General features: G+C 41.6%; 1 protein-coding gene across 3 annotated transcripts in view; it reads left to right on the top strand.

Moving 5' to 3' along the window:
- CDYL (chromodomain Y like) overlaps positions 1–22,357 on the top strand; it is a 102,924-nt gene that overhangs the window by 21,857 nt on the left and 58,710 nt on the right. For 2 of the 3 annotated variants that reach the window (XM_028737815.2, XM_028737816.2), the window contains exon 2: positions 11,723–12,380. In XM_028737815.2, the coding sequence (XP_028593648.1) occupies positions 11,723–12,380 (658 nt within the window). The remainder of the gene's footprint in view (positions 1–11,722; positions 12,381–22,357) is intronic. The other variant, XM_028737817.2, reaches the window with a different exon arrangement.

The following is a 22,357-nucleotide window of genomic DNA, read 5'->3' as shown; positions in this document are numbered from 1 at the left end:
CTGAGATCTGTCCATATCACCTGTATCTATTGTCTATTATTTTGGCAAATGTTTGATGTATTTTGACGATTACGTTTAATAAATTCTTCATCTGCCACTCTGTTGCTTCATCAGTGAGAGAGACAGTATTTAACACTTTATGCTAATTGAATAGTGCTCATTAATATAGCCACGGCAGCTTTGCTTCATGTGCCAAATTACAATTCAGACAAGAATGTGTTTTTAGGAGGTGATATAACTTGGAGACTGTGGCCTGCAGTGATGGACAGTGCTTTTAAAATTCCATTTCATTGGGACATTGCTTCTTCTGCTGTAGCAGTCACCTACCTCCATGTTAGCAAAATAGGAATTCATGGGTTATCAGGTGTGCCCCTAGGGCCTAGTAAAATGTACTTTGTCCCAGGAAAAGGAACATACAATGGAATGAAAGAATCCAATAGATTTTCTGGCATTTTCTCTTCATAAACTCAAATTTACGAGTTTCCCCATGGGTTATTATGGTTTCTTTAGTAATTCATGAAAGAACTCTCTGCAGTTCTTTAAATATTAAGGGTATCCCTGTTTCTTATTTAGCCATAATGAAGCGGTGGTGATTTTGTGTCAAACGCGTTTGGTATGAGTGCCGTTATGTTTGAGATCGCAAGCTTGAAGTGTGAGTATCTAAAAGAAAAGAAAATTGTTCAGGGCGATGTAGAATACAGCTCCATACCATTGGAATCGATGTGCTTTCTTTTTCCTTCTCCCTATGTGACAGACATTTTTATAACTAAGTCTGCAGTTCTATTTTGCTTGAAGGAAGACTGTGGAAGCTGCTCTGCTGCATCCAAATTGCCGCTGGTTTCTTCCAGCCAGGGGAAGAGGTCCAGGGTGGGTTTCTCAAACTTGTCTTTTCCATTTTCCATCAACAACACCACCCCCTCCCCACCACCGCAATTGGGAAGGAAATTAACTTTGCAAGTTCTAGAACTGGTGTAGTTTTGAGCCTGCACTGTGGGCATGTCGGGGACTTGAGGACTAAGGTTGCCTCAGAAACCCCCTCAGAATGCTTTGTTTCAGGCCTTGCTACCTACCAGTGCGACAACCCCAGTGGTATATGTTCTCTGAGGGAGTTTTCCACTCACATACTGGGTGGTTTGTACTGGGAGTGTAAGTGCTGGCCCACAAGCACAGCTCCTCTCTGCTGGTGGAATGCAACTTCAAGCCACTTCCAGTGGTCCCTCAGCTGGCCTTTGGCCTCTTTGGGGTTTTTCTGTACATGAATTTGGAATATTATTGATGGGAAGGGTTGGGGTTAATCATGAATAATAATAATAATAATTTATTATTTATACCCTGCCCATCTGGCTGAGTTTCCCCATCCACTCTGGGCGGCTCCCAATCAAGTGTTAAAAACAGTACAGCATTAAATATTAAAAACTTCCCTGAACAGGGCTGCCTTCAGATGTCTTTTAAAGATAGGATAGCTGCTTATTTCATTCACATCTGAAGGGAGGGTGTTCCACAGGGTTGAACACCACTACTGAGAATGCCCTCTGTCTGGATCTGTGTCCGGGCTGAACAATGGGGGTGGAGACGCTCCTTCAGGTATATAGGACTGAGGCCGTTTATGATGATTAAGATAACAGTGCTAATAAAGTAACTGCTAGAAACTGAGGCTAAATTACTTGCCTAAATAATCCTTACAATCATTCTAATTTTAGCTTGAAATTAGCTTTTAACGATAAACATGATCTGCTGTGTTCATCTTTTTATTTAAATCTGTATTTAATGGAGATGCAGGAGGGAAATACTGAGATAAAAAAATAAGGTTTTCTGCTGGCTCCCTTAGTTTCAGGGAAAGGCTACTGTTATTGACTTTTCCGTTTCATCTACCAGCATTCTATGGCCTGAGAAAACATAAACATAATTTTATTATATAAAAGTAGAAATGTGGGGAGACATCAGAAAGTTTGGTTTGGTGATCTAAGGTATTAAAAGTTTGAGAAACATTTGGCTAATAGCAGTCTTTTCTTAACTGGGTGCACTCTAGATTTTAGGACTGTCATCCCATAATACCTGACAATTGAGCATGCTAATGGGCTGATGAGAATTGTAGTCTAAAACATTTGGAGGGCACCAGATTGGGGAAGGCTGGTCTAAGATGCATAATTCTTGTATTGTGCCTTGAAAGCTTTTCTAAATATATAAATAAAATAAGTTGTATGAATAGCAGTGCCTGAGTAAATCCAAATGACAGTAACCCAACCCAAGGAAAGTTATCTGGGCATAAAGTAGTGCAATATGAATTATCATATCTTTCTTGATATACCTCCCAATGACTTTTCAAAACTTCCAAATAGTGTTAATACTTTGATTCATAATGCAACAAAAAATGTTCACCACATTAGTACACATAACAGTGCAGAGCTCATGCTTAGTATTTGAGATGCTAAAGTGCTCCCTAAGTAGTGTTTTGACACAAATATACTTGGGTCACAGAACAGTTAATTGATTTTCAAATTATTTTAACATTATTTCAAAAGAGGCGTGGAAATTCAGGCTCAAAAACAGAAGTGTAAGCAATTTAGGGTTCAAATTGTTTTATAACTCTTGCTTACCCCATTCCTTTGTTACCAGATGTGCAAATGTTGCTACGCAATTCTCGCTCTGAAACAGAGGGCAATTCATGAGAAATTACTCACTTGTTAAATTATTCTTTAGACTAAGGGCTGTGTCCAGCACTGCTGTTCCTCCAGCACAGTACACTTCTGCTTGTCCATTTGACCTTTCCTTTCCTATCCTCTCCCTCCAGAGCAGATTTTGAGGGAGAGAAGAGGGGAAAGTCCAGTTTTGCAAATGGAACTCAATGCACAAGCACTGGCTACAATCCTCTAGAGTAGTGTTTCCCAAACTCCAGCTGTTGTCTCCAGCTGTTGTTGGACTACAACTCCCATTAACCCTAGCTAGCAGGACCAGTGGTCAGGGATGATGGGAGTTGTAGTTGAACAACAGCTGGAGACCCAAGTTTGGGAAACACTGCTCTAGAGCTAAAATTAAGCTCATGATTTTGAATCTTAATATTCCATTTAAAGAGATGTGCCTTATACATATGTAGCTGTCTGCAAGGGCGTATTTGCATAAGGTAGAGGCTTCGATTTTATGTGTGCTCATGCTTGGTGCCTACAATTCCCCCAGTGCTGCGCTATCCTTGGGGGTTTATGAAAAAATTCTCTTTGATAGCATTCACACAGTGAAAGGCCACACATAAGGAAGACCACAGGCTGCAAGTTGGCTTCCCAGAGCCCACATTGACATTTGACATGGTCAGGTACCTGGTGAAGTAAGTGGGTTGGCAGGGAATCTTCTCTGCCCAGAAATGTAATGTTAATGCATGTGCTTGATAGTTCACAAACATATACATACACATTCAGCCAACATGTTCACACTGGTATGCGCAACGCAAGGAGCTGTCAGAGTTAGGCGAGAGAAACCATGGCAAATAAAAGTGCAGACCTTTGGAGCACATATATTAGAAACACAAATATTTACCTGTTTCATATAGGAGGAAGAATGGGGACTTCTATCTTGGGGACTAGCGAGAGACCTGGGAGCTTGACACATGGACCCCATACCAAGGGTAGAGAAGTCACTTTTTAACAAGCTACTGTTGCGGGTTTTGCTTCCTCTTCAGAAACAAGCTGTGGACTGATTCTGTTCCCATGTAGACAAAGGCAATGGTGGGAACTGAAAATAGGCAAGCCTTTTTTAGTTCAAAGCAGAACAAGTTGTTGGGTACTTGAATTGTCCAATAGTGAGTGAAAGGAGTGGCAGTGTGAGTCTGTACATTCCCTTAGGTTTTTAGCTAGGCTGAAAATATCAAAGAAGCTAGGGAGTGCCAGGGGGAAGAAGATTGGAAAGAGTGCCAAGCTGAAAAGCATGACCAGAATTACACTTTGATGCCTATGCTAATATGCAACATCCCCTTCCACTGGGAGATGGGTTAGGCTGACCTACTGTAACCCAGAGGGAGTGCTAAGAGAGTAGTAACCCAGTAGCTAATAGAGAGATGATAGCCCTCACAATTCAAGGGAGCCTAGGGGGTACGCGGATGGACGACCACACACATCCTGGAGCCAGAAGTGAGCATGCCTTTTATGTTGCAGCCAAAATTACTTCCCTAAGTTTTCGATCTCGAAATGATTTCTAATGTTCCCTTAGTTTGTTAGAATTTACAAATTGGCACATTAGATCAGGTGACTCGTGCATCTGTAATAAATTGGCCATTACTGGATTCTTCAACCTCAGTCACTAAGATAAGTGTGAGAGTGTTACTTGTTCTACAGTTATATGTCCAAACTTTATAAGAGCCCTGATCTTAAAAAGTACACTGGGGTGCATAGAATATTATGGTGGCATTACTAGACTGCATGAATGTTTTCCTATTGTTTTATATGAAGCATCTTGGCTTTCATTTTGTACCGTCATTTCTAAAAGCTGATCCTGAGTCCCAACCTTGGGGTTGGTCCCTGATTTGCTCCGTAGTTGCATAGCAACCACAGCTGCTCTCTCCAGCTGCAAGGTTGCAAGTAAGGCTGGGGCATTCTTGGTTGCTGTATGGCTGTGGTCTCCACTGACCGTAGCTCAGCAGTGCAAGGCCAAACCAGCAATTTCCCCTTCCTTTCCTTGGAGTAAGGCAGGGGAGCAGATAATTTCCCCTTACCTTGCACAAAAGCGAGGTCACCTTTGTGTATTTGCAGTTTGACCCTTTTTTAAATGCATGGAGACAGTAATTGGGAAAGTATTCACCTGTGTGGTTGCTCTCCTGATCTCTTCCCCCAGCTCACAAGCAGGAGAAGGAAGAACTATGCTTTCAGTTGATGCACCCTTATAAATATGCCAAATCATTGTGATAATACATTGAGGCCCAACTCTGTGTCCTCCTGCAGTCTTGAGAAGTGGTGGGTGATCATGAAGGACAGGTTTCTTCTTGGTAGTTAAGACAAAAGTAATGCCCTTCCTAGGGACGCGGGTGGCGCTGTGGGTTAAACCACAGAGCCTAGGACTTGCCGATCAGAAGGTCGGTGGTTCAAATTCCCGCTACGGGGTGAGCTCCTGTTGCTCGGTCCCTGCTCCTGCCAACCTAGCAGTTCGAAAGCATGTCAAAGTGCAAGTAGATAAATAGGTACTGTTCTGGCAGGAAGGTAAACGGTGTTTCCGTGCGCTCCTCTGGTTCGCCAGAAGCGGCTTAGGCATGCTGGCCACATGACCCGGAAGCTGTACGCCGGCTCCCTCAGCCAATAAAGCAAGATGAGCGCTGCAACCCCAGAGTCGGTCACGGCTGGACCTAATGGTCAGGGGTCCCTTTACCTTTAATGCCCTTCCTAAAGGATTTAATCTGACCTCATACTTGCTTTCAGCAGATTGCTGCATTATCTGTTTGTAATTTCAAATTGTAGCTCTAATATACTTTTTATTGTGCTTTAACTGTTGTTAAATTCTATTATAATGTATCTGCTTTGAATACAAATGTTTTTAGAAAGATGTGGTTTAAATGTAATAAATATATAAATGACTGCTACTAAACTGAAATGTAGAGAAATTGGTTTGTAGCTTTTATTCAACCTAGATTTCTAAGGATGTGTATGCATATACTGAATTTTGCTGATTGGATTGGGAGCAGTTGTAAGGGGTTGAACTGGTTTCAAGAATTAATGCAGTTTCCCAGATGTATATGCAGAAGAACTAAGTCTTAAGACATTGTGTTCGTGTACAGGAGCTAAATATAGAGAAGTCCTTGATGGGAGGGACTCATTTGAAACTGGAGCTTGGAGTCCCTTGAGTACTTTTTCAAAATTATACACTGTATGGTAAAGTAAAAGTTTTATCTGCGACTTCTCTTGTCAAGTTCCCTTCATACTTATCAACAAAATTTCAGAAATAAAAAATGTTGATAAGTGTAGCCTTAAAATACAATACTGGAGTTTAGATATTCAATTTCTTGTTTGAAACCTCAACTGGAAATCAGGTGAATACCTAAACCTGGATGGAAGACCCTTTTCCCGTTTTGTTTTTAGCTTAAAAAATTAGTTCAAAGCATTTCCACAAACAGTTCTCACATAAAAAGGCTCTTGTCTTGCAGTGAGGCTTTTAGTATAAATAACTGTGTAGAAATGAGACTGCTTCAGAAATGGCTAACCACTTAAAATGAAAAACTAAGTATAATAATAGAGGCTTGTATGAAGTACATTTTGAAGCACAGGAATTACAATTTTATACTACCACATCTGAAAAAGAGATAAATTTCACACACACACACACACACACACACTTCCCTATTTATTTATTTATTTGCTTGACTTTACCAAATTGGTTGTTCAATATATTTTGTGTGCACGTTAGATTTTGATGGCCTTATACATTTTACCTATGAGCCAATACTGTAAGGAAACCTTTTGAATGCTGAAAAGTGTCACAAAGCAGGCAAAACATTTTTTTCTTTGTAAGCTCAGCTTTACAGTTAATAACTTGTCTGGTAGCCATTAGGACCAGAAATTCCATACAGGTGAGTGAGCAGGCTGGTGGAGAAGAGGTGAGTCTTGGCTACCTGCCTATGTGACTAGTTTTGAAATGTGGTGTGCCGGTGACGAGAAAGGGCTTTCCCTCCTTCATGGCCATCACTGAATCACAGGTACAGTGGTACCTCGGTTTAAGAACAGTCCGGTTTAAGAACAATTTGGTTTACAAGCTCCGCAAAACTGGAAATAGTGTCTTGGCTTGAGAACTTTACCTCGGCCTTAGAATGGAATCCGAATGGTGGAAGGGCACCGGCAGCAGGAGACCTCATTAGGGAAAGCATGCCTCGGTTTAAGAACGGTTTTGGTTTAAGAATGAACTTCCGGAACAGATTAAGTTCGTAAACCAAGGTACCACTGTACTTGCCTATTAGCAGCCAATATATTTTTTCAGGTTCTTCAAACAAACTGGTAAGAAGTTAATACTTTAGATGCAACCATGAAGAATTTCAGCACTAGTAACTGTTAAATGGGACTTGCCAGTAGAAAAGGCTATGGGTTCATGTAATGCAACTGTAGAAAGGCCTTCTTAACATATTAGCATTTACCTATATCTTAAGTAGGTGCAGTATATTTTGTATTTGTGCTTTGCTCTTCCTTTGCTCTTGTTAATTGCGCAACATACAGATGCAACACTACCTTTATCTGTGCAAAAAAGTATGTTCACTACACTGCACATATATATCAGTATCCTATTACCTAAGAGGTTACAACTGCTTCAATTTGTGTATTCTTATTCTTATTATTGTAGGACGCGGGTGGCGCTGTGGGTAAAAGCCTCAGCACCTAGGGCTTGCCGATCGAAAGGTCGGCGGTTCGAATCCCCACGGCGGGGTGCGCTCCCATTGTTCGGTCCCAGCGCCTGCCAACCTAGCAGTTCGAAAGCACCCCCGGGTGCAAGTAGATAAATAGGGACCGCTTACAAGCGGGAAGGTAAACGGCGTTTCCGTGTGTGGCTCTGGCTCGCCAGAGCAGCGATGTCACGCTGGCCACGTGACCCGGAAGTGTCTCCGGACAGCGCTGGCCCCCGGCCTCTTGAGTGAGATGGGCGCACAACCCTAGAGTCTGTCAAGACTGGCCCGTACGGGTAGGGGTACCTTTATTCTTATTATTATGTATTTCCTTCACTCTTCTCACATCTTGTAAATCCCACACTTTGGATATTCTCTGCATGTTAACCTATCTTTCACGATGCTCAGATGCTGAATTTCCTGATAGGCTGTACCAATGTATTTATTTCATTCTCTCTGACCAAAATGGATTCCCTTGGAAATGTGTGGGTTGTGAGGCTATTCTTTATAAACAGAGTGTAAAATATATACATTTTTGTTTTGTTCTTGGGGTTAAGATGTTCTATTCTACAACTTGAGATTGAGATGTTCTTAGAAATTTCTGCTGTAATTTAAAAAAACAAACCTGGGAGAACTTCCTTCCTGTTTGGATAAGATTTGTTTTTTTTTTATGTTTGATTCTTTTGTATAGGAAATATATGGTGGGTGTCTATGGAAGAAAAATGAGCAGTTGGCTGGTTGCAGTGTCTCATGAGTCATACAAAGGGATGACTTGCTTATACAAGTACAAATTGACATCTGGATTGCAACAGATTAGAGATTTTATAGCCCAATTTTGAAGAAGAAAAGTACTTTTGCTGTTTCTGTTGGGAGTCAGAAACCATTGAAGATCATCTTCTGATCTAGTAGTGCATTCTGATCTACTTTGGCTCGTGCCCAAACAAGAGGTCTTTTCTTCCCACTGCCAGCCTTCAGAAGGCTGTTCTGAAGGCTGGCGGTGGGAAGAAAAGCCCTTCTTCCCACCTCCCGCCCCGCAAGCTCCGGGGACAGGAGGGCTTTGCTGCCGACCGCCAGCATTTTAAAAGCCCCTGCTGTCCCGGGGCGATTTTAAAATGCTGGTGGGCGGGAGCGAAGTCTCCGCTGCCCCGAGGAGATTTTAAAATGCTGGGGGTCGGCAGCGAACGCTTCGCTCCCGCCCGCCAGCATTTTAAGATCGCCCGGGGCAGCGGAGAAGTCTCCGCTGTCCCGGGAAGGCAGGCGGGGGGAGCAAAGACTTTTGCCCCCGCCTGCCTTCAGAAGAGGTCCAGGACCTCGTTCCGATGCCCGGCGGCGGGGTGCGAGGTTCCCGCCCCACCGCCCGGCATCGGGGCATCGTTCCGATGCCGGGCGGCGGGGGGAGAGGTTCCCGCCCCACCGCCCGGCATCGGGGCATCGTTCCGATGCCGGGCGGCGGGGTGCGAGGTTCCCGCCCCCCCGCCCCGCTTTGGAGCAGCGTTCCGAAGCGGGGCGGCTGGGGCAGGTGTTCCCGCTCCCCCGCCCCGCTTCGGAGCACCGGGAGAAGCGATCTCCCTGCAGCCCCTTGCTTCAAAAGAGGTCCGGGGGCAGCGGGGAAGAAGCGCTGCGCTTCCCGCTGCCCCCGGACCTCTTTTGAAGCAAGGGGCTGCGGGGAGATCGCTTCTCCCCGCAAACCCTTGCTTCAAAAGAGGTCCGGGGGCAGCGCGAAGCGCTTCCCGCTGTCCCCGGACCTCTTTTGAAGCAAGGGGCGGTGGGGAGAAGCGATCTCGGGCGCCGCGGCGCGCAGGCGCACTGCTCGCTCCTCTTTCCGCGCAGGCGCCTTCTCTCGCTCTTTCGCCTCCTTTTCTTTCTCTCTCGATGGTCCGCCTACAAAGGAGCGAGGGAGGCGCCCGCCATGTTTGGATTTGCATCCAGCAGGAGATGCCGCCGCCGCGCCGCCTCTCCCGCCTCCCTCCCACGGCACACCAGGCAAGGTCTCACGGCACACTTGTGTGCCGCGGAACACCGGTTGGGAAACACTGCAGTAGACCCATTGGAATTATGAACATACCTAAATTAGGTTCATTAATTTCAATGGGTCTACTATGAGTAGAACGTAGTGGATACAATCCTTTACTCCTTTCGCCTCCATCTTTGGAAAATTGAGAGATATATGTTTGCTGTTTTGAATCCATTTAGAATTAACTGCTGCATTGTAATTTTTAGTTTTTGGAATCCAAAGCATATGCTGAGTAAACTAATGTCCCCTCTGTCTTTGTTTTCTTTCAGTATTCTATTATAGTATCCATTATGTTAGATCTCTCTCTCTTGACAATGCATTCTGGTTTTATTAAGATACACACAAATACATATTGTGAAAATATCTGTGCACATCCATTTCCATACAATATCTAAATTCTCCCCAGAGGCATATATATTTATACACAGACATGCGCAGATCTAGCCATTGCCCAAAATGAAACTTAGATTAGATGACACTCTCTCAACATGTTTTTATCTGGTGGAAATGATTTTGTTGCTGTGTTCTTTTGCAATGCAGAGTGACTATAGAAATAGGACTTTGGTCTTGAACGTTGCGAGAAATCTGTTTTGTTGAAGATGCTTTGGAAAACACATATGCTTGTTCCTTTATGGATGGGCTAATAGTACTTGTTCTTTGTGGTAATCCATTGGGAACATCTCTCGTAAGAGCTCCATTTCAGTGGGAATTGATTCAGGGCATGGTCCTGAAGATGAAGGACTACAGGGTGGGGAACCTGTGGCAACTCCATAACCCCAGGGGAAAGTGGTTGAGAGCCACCACATACTGCTGGTGAATTGAAACACCCCTTCTTTCTGCCATCCATATGCACCTGCTGATTCACAAACATTCCCCTGCACACAACCTGCAGGGCAGGGAGACATTTCTATGATTAAACAATCAATCAATCAATCAATCAATCAATCAATCAACACTTGATTATGGTAGTAGACCAGCATAAGGAGGGAGGGGTACAATAATTTAAAATCATTTAAAACCATTGTTTAATACAAACTGTGGCTTAGCATTGTTATTTTAGTTATTCATCAGACTTGTACACCACCCCTTCATCTGAGGACTACAGGGCGGTTTGCAATATAAAAACACAAAAATACATAACACGGTAACAAACAAAAACAATAACCCGTGCCACACTTTAAAAGTATTGTTATATAGTATGATGTTTGAACCAGGCCATCATACATTATATTCAAAGAATGCTCAGTGTGGTTTAAGACAAACGTAATTTATTGTAACATGCAAAGGAAGCCACTGTGTGTGAGGGAGAGAGAACATATTTGGCATTTGAATAATAAGTCAGTATAAACTTTTATTTTTTGCTACTAACTTCAATTTAAAATGGTTTGTATGATATAAGCCGTCATGTCTTTAGCCATAGGGTTTTCAAGTTAAAAATGAGAAATATTTTGTTTCCTGTAATACGTTGACACAATACTTAGAGTTAAATGCTATGGGGTTGCAGTCAGTGGAGGCTTTGCTCTGATAAAAAGCGTTTCTGCTCAATAAGATGAGGCAGCTAACTTTTGGAAGTCCTTTCGATCTACTGCAGTCCCCGGAAGCAGTTTTTGAGGCAGTGGAAGGGATTGTAGTTTGTAAAGGAAGAAGGATGTGTTAGCTTTCTCCTAGCACAATTCCACCCTATACATCCCTATATAAATTTTACCTCCTTTATCTTACAGAAGAAAGAGTCAGTGTATGGAGGGGGAGAGGAATGATGAAAGAATGTAAAGAACCCATATGAAGCCTTGAATTTCTCATTGTAATCTCATTTTCCCCTTTTTTTTTTTAACAGATTAGATAATGGGGATGTGACTTGGCCAAGGGTTTTCCAAAGCATGTTGTTGCCAAGGATAAAAGCTCTTGTCTTCTGCTAGTTGTTCTTTCCATCAAAAACCATGAGCTACCTCATTAAATGTCATGAATCATGGTTACTTTGTGTGACAGAGCAGTGTTCAATGGGTACAGTAATTTTCATTGTGTGACTGAAGCTCACGGAGCATAGCGGTGCACATGATAACAGATTAAACATGTGGCCATGGTACAATTTTTCTTTTACTCATCACCATGACAACAAGTTGTTCACTTTCAGTACATACAAAATAATTGGAGGATGTTTAAGTTTCAGGTTCTTTGATCTCATAGAGTAACAAGCAGAGGTATAGTTAATTGCCAGCATTTAAAGGGCACGATTCTACTGCATATGCAAACTAACAGCTGTTTTATTGAGTATATTACTGCAAGTAGTTCATCGTGTATTTCACATGTACATTTTTAAGCTTTCACAAGCAAGTCTTCATCGCCATCTGTAATCTTTCTTCCAACAGGTAGAGAAAATTGTTGATAAAAGGAAAAACAAGAAGGGGAAAACGGAATATTTAGTGCGGTGGAAAGGCTACGAGAGTGAAGATGACACGTGGGAGCCCGAACAGCACCTTGTGAATTGTGAGGAATATATACATGAATTCAACAGACATCACAACGAAAAGCAAAAAGAAAGCACATTAACAAGGACAAATAGGACATCTCCAAATAATGCAAGAAAGCAAATTTCTAGATCTACTAATAGTTCTTTTTCAAAGACCCCAAAGTCCTTAGTTATTGGAAAGGACCATGAATCGAAAAACAATCAGTTGTTTGCAGCGCAGAAGTTTCGGAAAAACAACACTCCTCTTTCCAGTAGAAAAAACATGGACCTTGCAAAGTCAGGTATCAAAATTCTTGTGCCCAAAAGTCCTATCAAGAGTCGGACAGCAGTGGATGGCTTTCAGAGTGAAAGCCCGGATAAGCTGGACCGCATTGAACAAGATCAGGAGGATTCTGTAGCACCGGAAGTGGCAGCAGAGAAACCCGTTGGAGCTTTATTAGGACCTGGAGAAGAACGGGCTAGGATGGGGAGCAGACCAAGAATACACCCATTAGTGCCACAATTACCTGTGCCAGTAACAGCCACCATTGCATCTGCATTAACAATTAATGGTAAAGGTAAGTGTGCATGCATATTTTGGCAACCTTGTACCTTAGCAAAAAGTTGTTCGGCTCGTTGCTTGCAGTAGTGTGCTTTTGTTTTGGCGTAACAGCTGTGCTACACACAAGGGGTGCATTGACATGTCAAGGTAAGCCGTGGCTTAATGGTTTACTGTGAGCAAGCAGGTGGTTCCTGCTTAGCTCCTCCCTGCTAGCCACAAACCATGATCCTTGGTTTAGCATTACATTTGAACTAGGAGTTGTGGTATGTCCATTCAAACCATAATTGGCATGCCAAGAACAAACCTTGGCTTCAGATCGTGATTGTTTGAAGACACGTTTACAGCAAGCCATTAACTCACAACTTACTGTGGCATGTGAATGAATGCACTCACTGTCTCAGTTGCTTTTTTCATTGATGAAAACTGCCAAAAACACTTAAGAGTTGGATTCAATTAAATAGTTGCGCTAGTGGAAATCAGTGCAATGAGTTCACTTATTCAAACGGGGCTTTGCCCTCCTCTCAACTCCCTGTGTCCTGGGTACCCCTAGCCAAGGAAGGCATACATCTAATAGTTAATTCTTTGACAAAAGCACGCCCTTACAGCAACTCCCATGGTGCTCTGGGTATGCCCATACACATCCTTCTAGCCTCTATGCGGATATCCCCAGATCTGTACCTTGTGGTGCAGTTGCGGTGGCAACAGGACCACACACCCCACCAGCTTATGTACCCTCATGAGACTTCTCCTACATGGAAGCCATTGCTTCCAGGTCCCATCCCATCTGGATCTAGGAGACGGGGTGTGTGGATTTGACTGGCCCATCCCTCGCCTGAATAGCTTTTTTCTCCAACATGTCCTGCGCACCCATCTTCATCTCTGACGCCTCTGGCCATTCTTCCTCCCCCCTGCCCCGGCTGTTGCCTCATGGCTGGCTCTAAACCCCATAAATCACTGGTCTCTTCTGGGTCAATCCCCTGGTATTCTGCCACTGCTACACATTTGTCAGAGCCCTGCCAGTTCCTGTTATCCTGTGTGTCCCATTACCCGCCCCAATCAACTTGGGGGGTTGGGATAACCCCCAGAACAGTGAACAGGGGGAGGGAAGTTTGTTCTGTTTTGACAAGCAGAAATTCTTGCACTGAGGAAACTATTTTATTAGTGTCCTGTTGAATTCCACCACCTTAAATATTTGCCAGTTTGAGTTTCCTGAGATAGTTGCAACTGGCATTTTCAGTAAGTTATATTTGTTGTCTTGTCATTAGGTTTACCATTCACTAACATTACACTATTGCTTTCTGTTGGCTTACGTATCTTGAAACTTGGCCAAACTAAGCAATGTTTCATTGATGTTAGGAATTAGTCATACAGCTCACGGACAATTTGATAGGAAACAAGTCATATTCTCACTTTTCATTTTCAGATTTATGCATTTGTTCTTTGAATCATTCCTTGAAATAATCCCACGGAAATTTTTAAAGTTTTAATAGCTCTTCAGCTGCCAATGCCTTTGTGAGTTTCATTTTATGCCATGCTGAGCTGATGATGGCTAGATGTATGGTATTAATTATTTCCCTGTTTTCCTTTATTCTGTAGTGGTTCTTAATGCATGTTTTTAGTTCTAAGATCATTGAGCAAGGATCTGTTTGCTTTTCTTTCTTTTTTAAAAATACATGGTGTTTTATGTGAAGACATTGAGTAGAAGTGGCTTGCCTGGTAGGGCAGAACCCCAATACTACCAATCTGGCAGGAATGGTCGCTACCACTTACGGATTTGAGGGGGAAGGGAACAAAGTGGCAAGGTGTTTAGTGCAGTATGGCCAGACCAGTAGGAACACCAGATTGACTTTTCTGGTGCACCCACACCATAATGACCTCCCCACATGTAGATGGGAAAGGCTTGCACTGCTCTTGAGCATTACCACCATGTGAACATTTGAGCTGAGGCTAAGGTTGCTATCCTGAATACATTTAATAGGGAGTAAGCCCTATTGAACCCAGTAAGGCTTCCTTCTGAGTAAACATGGGTAGTATCGTGCTTTGCCTTCTCAACTAGTAAATCACTTTGCAGAAAATAAAAGTTTTACCCTTTCAGAAGGGAATTCCATGTTGTGGTTAGTATTTTGCTATGTCTTTCATACCGTTTATACACAAGAAAGGTAAGATGATACATTTTTGTTCAACTGGTGCAACGACTTCACCTTGAGTGATGAACAGGGCAATTCTAGGCATGTTTAAATGCTGCTGTGTTCACTGGGATTACTCTTGGGTGGGGGTTCATACAATTTCACCCAAGTTTCAGATTTGTAGCCGCTACCCTGTGTGCACTTACTTACGAGTAAGCCCCACCAAACTCAGTTGGACATAATTTTGCATAGGATTGAACTTCATCTTTGTCACTGAGTTACTGGAACCTATTACAGCTGCAGCAAGGTTCTAATGTAGTATTAGAAAACATTTTGTTGCCTTAATAACAATATGTATTTGTTCTTAAGGTGAATCTTTGTTTCGTTTAATTATTTATTAAATTCTCAGTCTTAAACTATATTTTTAGACCTAGAAGAATTAAACTGGCCCAAAGTCTCTTGCTGGATTTTTCCCTGTAGAATATTCAGTCAAGGCTTGATGCCACAGATAAGAATTCCGCTTCGATATCCTAGAAAAAGATAAAACAATTTATCAGGATTTGCTATTAAATAGAATTCATTTCTGTTGGAAATTATGCAGAGTTGAACTAGGACGCTCTCTGGTTTAATTCTCCCAAGTTTTAAGTTTATAGGAGACCAAGATTATGAAGTAACAATTCCAGAACCATTATCATTTCCCAGAGACAGTAATTAAATTACAGTCCTAAAGGCAATTGTTGAAATCCTGCCTTTTTTATTCAGATAGGTGACAGGCAGCTAAGTAATTGACTAATCACTTAGGGAGGCGATGTTGATGATAATACTTAGCATTTATATAGTATTTTCAGGTAATCTCAATGCTTTCTTTATATATATCTTTCCTCCTGTTCTAACCACTTGACACCCCCCTAGGGTTTTCTCTCTGATTTTCAATATTGTTGTGGGTCTTCTTGACGTTCCCCTTCTTAGGGTTCCTCTCCCACAACAGATCTTTTTGTACTTGTGTATGGGGTTAACCCAAATCTGCAGTGATCTTTCTCCTGTGTGCCAGTGGTGCATTATGGTCTACATAAGAATGAGCACGAAAAGACTGGAAATGATATTGGTATTTGGTTGTTTACTTAATGCTTGCTTATTTATTTATTTATCATTTTCCTCCAAGGAGCTTGAGCCAACATACATTTATATCATCACAGCAACACCGTAAGATGATTTAGACTGAGAAATAATGGCTGGACCAACATCACCCGTTGAGCTTTGTAGCATTTGATTAATACTTTCGAGTGTTCAAAGCAGTGAACATGTACTGTGTGGCGCGAAAGGGCTGGTTCCAGAGAGGGGCTGCTTAAAATGGCGCTCAGCCAGCTCAACCCAACCCCCTTCCTCCTCTAGGCAGGGCGGGGAGAAGCCAGAAGGAGGGAGGAGGCGCCACTGTGGTGAGGGAGAGGGGGAGAATGGAATGGTGCCGGGGGTGGGAATGGTACAGCCCGAATGAACAGAATCCCCACGCCGATCCACGGACAGTCCTGAAAACAATTGGGCCTGATCCGGCCCGCGGGCCTTAGTTTGCCGACCCCTGGTATAAGGTGTGAGGAGTATTCTCATATTACAGGTGGAATATTGAGGCTGAGAGGATTAGAGAGCTTCTAAATACCTATAGACAATCATTGCTTAGAGTTGCTTGTGTGCTTCCATTAGAATTCTATCTGCTCAGTATTTTAGTTCCTAAAGCCTTCAGAGATAAAGCAATAGCCATAACTGGCTTGTTGATGTAGATATACTGTATTTCCTTAACTGTGGTTTGGCTTCTTGTCTGAATTGAGTCATGATGGCTCTCTTAAGGTTACCTAGTGACTTCATGAGGAAATGCTGGAAACTAGACATTTTCTGGCGCTCTGTTCACATTCTTAGCTGCTACGTTATACCGCTTTTAAAAACCTGAAACCAAATTCGGTTATTTTAATCCTGCCTTTATATAAACAGGCACGTGTTGCTAATTTACTTTATAAACCACTAGGAGCTTACAACTTACACACATTCTGTGGAATTGTTCTCATCTGCGAGACTTTCATGATATACTCTCTTGAAAAAATGATACTTTCTGTGCACTACTAGTATTTACAAAAGATCAAATTATTCTTTTAAAAAAATAAGCATGTACCATTGGCTATTTGATATCTTAGGTTGATTACTTTCTGCACCACATTTTTTTTATTTCCAGTTTTTAGGGTTTTGTTTTGCTTAATGACACTTTTGTAATCATTGGTATATTTTAAAATATTTGTGAATTTTTTATGTTGCTTCTTTCCAGCCTTAGCCAAGATTTTTCTAGTTTAATGAAGTTTCCCCTCTCACAAGAATGCTGAGAGAAGGGGAGTGGGGGATGGACAACAGTGGAATCTTTTGTTGGAGTCATTTATGCACAAGAGACCTCTCTTGCAAGCTAAAATAGTAAAAATCTCTGCACAAGTGGTTCATGAGATGATAGGTCTAATGCCCAAATGAACATTGCCTGAAGGTCTAGGAAGCCAGGTTTTTGGGGCTTTTTAGCAGCTTTATAGCTTCTACTTGTCCTTCCTATTAATAACTCGTTTTTTTAAAGGAGAGTGATAGCAGTGTTTGATTCACAGGATCCCCCTGCTCCTAATACTGCTTTGCAGTGTGATAAGTGAAGTAAGAATGTTTCGCTTCTCAATCTGGTACAAATAGCAGCATAGGTGAGATTCTGCTTCTCCATAACACAGAGACTAGAACCCTAAAATTGCCAATGAAACATAATTTTACAACTCCCCCTTAAAAAAAACAAAAACCTATTCCTGATTTCTGCTAATGGAAAGGAATTCCATCTCTGTTACGGAATTCTCTCTATTATGTACCATTTTCTGCTTCAGCTCCGCTTGAGCTCCGTCTTACAACTTTCCTGATGTGTTCAATTTATACTTCCCCCATTCAAGAGCACGAATTGTTGCATCTAATATGGTTACCTGTAGATGGCTCATTAGCCAGGGCCATCACATTATTAAAATACAAGTAAAGAAAACATTCGTATATAAAAATAGTCAGATAGCTAAAATAAAGTAAGTAGTGCATTTAGCTAGGGTGAACAGAAAACGAAAATGGGTAGACTAGACACGGTTTTCCAAGTAGTGATGTATGGAAGTGAGAGCTGGACCATAAAGAAGGCTGATTGCCGAAGAATTGGTGCTTTTGAATTATGGTGCTGGAGGAGACTCTTGAGAGTCTCATGGACTGCAGGAAGATCAAACCTATCTGTTTTGAAGGAAATCAGCCCTGAGTTCTCACTGGAAGGACAGATCCTGAAGCTGAGGCTCCAATACTTTGGCCACCTCATGAGAAGAAAAGACTCCCTGGAAAAGACCCTGATGTTGGGAAAGATTGAAGGCTCAAGGGGAGGGGGACGACAGAGGACGAGATGGTTGGACAGTGTTCTTGAAGCTACCAGCATTAGTTTGACCAAACTGCAGGAGGCAGTGGAAGACAGGAGTGCCTGGTGTGCTCTGGTCCATGGGGTCACAAAGAGTTGGACACTACTAAACAACAAGAAGACACTTGTTTGGGGAGGTGAATGGAACTCTGTTGCACCATATGGTAAAGTAGCATGCATAACACGAGTCAACTGATTTTCTTTTATGCTAAAACTGGTTGTGCATGCATGCGCCTGTTTCTTGCATGTGTTTGCAGACATAAGTAGAGCTACTGATATGATAGAACAGAACAGGAGAAAGCTTGTTTTCTTTCAGTACTTCTGCCAATGAGAGCCATTGTTTTCCAGGAAAGAGAGCAGAACATACAGTAGAGACGTCACTTATTTTTAGAAGGAATTAAATTAATATACATTATATACAGGCCACTAGACTGGGTGGAGGACCTGTCAGCTTCTCTCCCTTTCTTAACTTCCATGTTGTTACCTATGCCAAGGTGATCTTTCGGTTTAGCTTGGTATAAGGAAGCTTACAGTTTCGTCATTTCCATGTCTTCATGCAATGGGTTACTCTGAATTGATCTGTGGCGCTGTTGAAAATAGAAGAGGATTTGCATAGTGCGTACCAGTTATTCAGAGCATGAGGATAACAGCCAAACAGGTAAACATAAAGCTTTAAAATTGCCCCCTAGGTAGAGGTTGGTAAGGGAACTTTTTCTAGCTATGGAATCATAGAGTTTGAAGGAGCCCTGAGGGTGATCTTCTACTACCTCCTGCAGTTCAGGAATCCTGCCCACAGCTGTTCCTGAGTGGGCTCGAACCACCAACCTTCTGATTAACAGTCTTATGCACTGACCCATTATGCCACAGGAGGGCATCTGCTTTCTAAATGGATGAGGAAAATAAGAACGTATGCAAATACATTTTTACACATAGATGACTTGGTTCTTTAGTTACAGAAAAACTGTTAAATTCCATCCTGGCAGGCAATTGTCCTTTGTTATGTTTGGGCAGCTATTCACAGATGTATTTTACCCAGGAAAAGACTGGGTGTGGGCCTCTCTTCAACATGGGCAACATGAATAATGTTACAGGCTGTAAGGAGGAAGTAACCAGAATGGAATACGTAAAAAGTTTCATTTTTTGTGGAGGTGTGTTGATGACAGGAAGCTTTATTATCATTGTAAAAAGGTTTTTAAAAACCAAAAGAGGTGATGGGATTTTAATACATTTAGACAAATCTGGTATTCAACAGTTGGTTTTGTTAAAACTAAGAATGGGGATCACACGACAAAATTAGAAGAAATTGGGCAAGACTCCCTACTTTTCAGGAAATTTGAATAGGCAAGATACAACTGCGCTACAAGTATTTGCAAAGGTTCAAAATAGTCTTTTAAAAAAGTTTTTTTACAGCACCTACCTTCCGAAACAATTTTATAGTAGCTGTTAAGAGGAGAAGAGGATTGCAGGCATTACACCCGTCATTTGCAACCTTATAGTAGTTATTCACCCTTCACCAGAAGTTCCTAGGCATGTTTCAGCAACATAAATACAAGACTAAAAACAGTTTAAAACAATATAGGCCAGTATAACTTTTCAATATTGACTATTAAATTCTAGTATCATTTTGGCTTTGAAATTGAAAAGTTTTAAGTAAAAATCAGTTGTATTAATCTTGATCAAACTGGATTTATTCAGGGACAAATAAGACAGTTTAGTACATTTTTTGTTATTCTGGGAGAACAGAGAAATATATTGCTTAGGTGGAGAAATTATATATATTGGCTACTTTAGTATATATTGGCTGCTTTTTATTGTTTCTAAATATAGTTGCTATTTTTGTCTGATGAAAGTCCTTTTTGAGATTTAACAATCTAAATCAATGTTGAAAAAATCTACCCATTTCTATGAGTCCACTGAGAGTAAGACTTAGTTGGGTATCATACATAGGAGAAAATATAGAAATCGAAATTAAAGTCACTCAAAGGCCTGGAAGATATATATATATATGTGTGTATATATATGTGTGTGTGTGTGTGTGTGTGTGTGTGTGTGTGTGTGTGTGTGTATATATATGTGTGTGTGTATATATATATATATAGACACACACACACACACACACACACACACGTATATATATATATCAGCTGTTCTTCTAAAAAGGGCCAAGGGTACATATCTGATGGTACATATCCTTTGGGAGCAAATCTGTAAAACACAGAGCTACTGCTAAAGATGCAGGGTTTGTAGATGTTGCTTCTGTTGTTGACGAGACTCATAATAAGACATAATTACTCGATCACATTTATTGTAGAGGTTCATTTGGGCGAAGACAATCCCTAATCTGGACACAAGCCATTTAGTGTTTTAAAAGTCAAAAGCTGCATTTTAAATTTATTATGGAAATAGGTGTTCTCTGCATACAGCTCTAGACCAGTGTTTCCCAACCTTGGGCCTCCAGCTGTTTTTGAACTACAATTCCCATCATCCCTGACCACTGGTCTTGCTAGCTAGGGATGATGGGAGTTGTAGTCCAAAAACAGCTGGAGGACCAAGGTTGGGAAACACTGCTCTAGACAACAAACTAATTTGACACATTCTGGAGCTGCTGAAGTTTCCATTGTCTTCAAGAGCAGAACCTTATTATCCAGAAAAGGGCGTAGCTGGCATGCATGCTAGCTGAAATTAGTTAAAGGCATTCCTGGCCACAGCTATCACTGAAAATCCAGGAGCACAGCCAGATCCAGGAGGATACGAAAACTGAAAACCTTAGGACCCCACCTAAAATGGATAAATCCAGAATTTCCTGGGTTGCTCAGTTTCTCAGGAAGCACAATAAGATGAAATTTTATTTAGGTGGCATTTTAGTTTGTTCACCCTCGTTCAGCCCATTACTGTAGTAGCTATTTGCTCTTTGATTTGGTGTGAAGCTGGACTTTAGAAGCTGGATGGGTGGGAATAGGGAGGCATGAATTCTAGGGACAGGAGCCTGAAGGAATTCCATCTGGCAGCGAAGGGTTGAGCAATGATCAAATTACTTGGTGACCTGCTGTTGCCTGTTGTTTCACCTGTGAAGCTGCCACCATGCAAGAATATATTTTGCTGTCCTGCCCATGGGGACTGTAATGTGTGAAGCAAGCGTAAGATAAGAGACTTGAAGTGGCTGCCTGCAAGTTGGTTGTCCCAACCAGCCATCTGTGTTCCAGCTGTCTGCTGCACAATTATTTATCTGTGGCTTCTATTGTACTTGTATTTTCTTCCTACTGGTGAATATCCACACAAGGATTGCCAACTCCAGATGTTCAGCAGTCAGCTAATTTGATTTTAAAACATAGTTGTTTTTTCGGCTTCTGTCTTAAGGACATAATGATCCTCGCGAAGACATTGTTAATCATTTACCCTTCTCCATGTGGCCATTACACTTCCTTAAATTAATTACTATTGGTTTTATGAGTTCAAAATCAGAGCTATAGGGAACAGTTAATTTGTTGAGCTTCTCAGTATACCATGAGATCTTGTATGCCAGATTCTTCTTTAGTGCGCAAATCTCAGCGGAGAAAAGTAAATGTATAGCAGAGCTGTCTGATGTATGTGTTAATGACATGGGGAGAAGAGCGACCAGGGACATGGCAGAATCGGCAGATGAAACATTACTTATGATATTTAAACCTTAAGTAGGCTATGAGGAGGAACCCCAGAAGGATATTTTAGCACTGAAAAAATTGGCAGCAGAATGGCAGATAAAACTCAACATTAACTGCAAACTGTTGCTTATGGAGACTAAATCTCAAATATTTACTCATGCTTTGGTTCCGTGTGGTGACAGGTGCTGGTGCTGTTTTCACTTACATTTGTAGCCCCAAAATGAAGAAGGGATTTTATTCCCTAATCATCTTTCTACTGGTTTAAGTAGTGTGTTGCTGCTCATTTGATTACATTCTTATATGTCAGAATTGTTATCTCATTTTAATATTGAAGGGCCCTTGGCACAAAAGTGGGATACAAATAGTTTGATAAAGAAAATACAGAAACAGCCGGCTTGCAGCCAAAAAACCCCAACATTTTGTTCTTTCATAATTAATATTCAAGTGAATTTTTATTGCTAAAGTTGTAGGGCAGCTAGCAAACTTGTTCAGAACCATTTTGGGTATAAGAAAAGACCACTGTGTCATAGACATAGATCAGGATGGGAAGATTCCTATAGTTGACCATGGGGAGGTTGGAAGTTCATCTGAACTATGATCTTTTGATAAGAAGAGCAAAATTATAACCTTGCTTAATCCTGCAAGAAATGCAAACTAAATTGTATAGAGGACCAATAGAGGTACACTTTACCCTCAAATCAGTAGTTTATGATCAGTTTATGATACAGTTTTATCTGTGTAAGATTATCTCAGAGTTTTTGTCTAACAATAGTATTCTAAA

The sequence above is a fragment of the Podarcis muralis genome, chromosome 8, assembly GCF_964188315.1.
Source record: "Podarcis muralis chromosome 8, rPodMur119.hap1.1, whole genome shotgun sequence".
Taxonomy (NCBI): Eukaryota; Metazoa; Chordata; class Lepidosauria; order Squamata; family Lacertidae; genus Podarcis; species Podarcis muralis.
The sequence above is the reverse complement of the archived record's forward strand: the minus strand, read 5'-3'. Positions and strand labels throughout refer to the sequence as shown.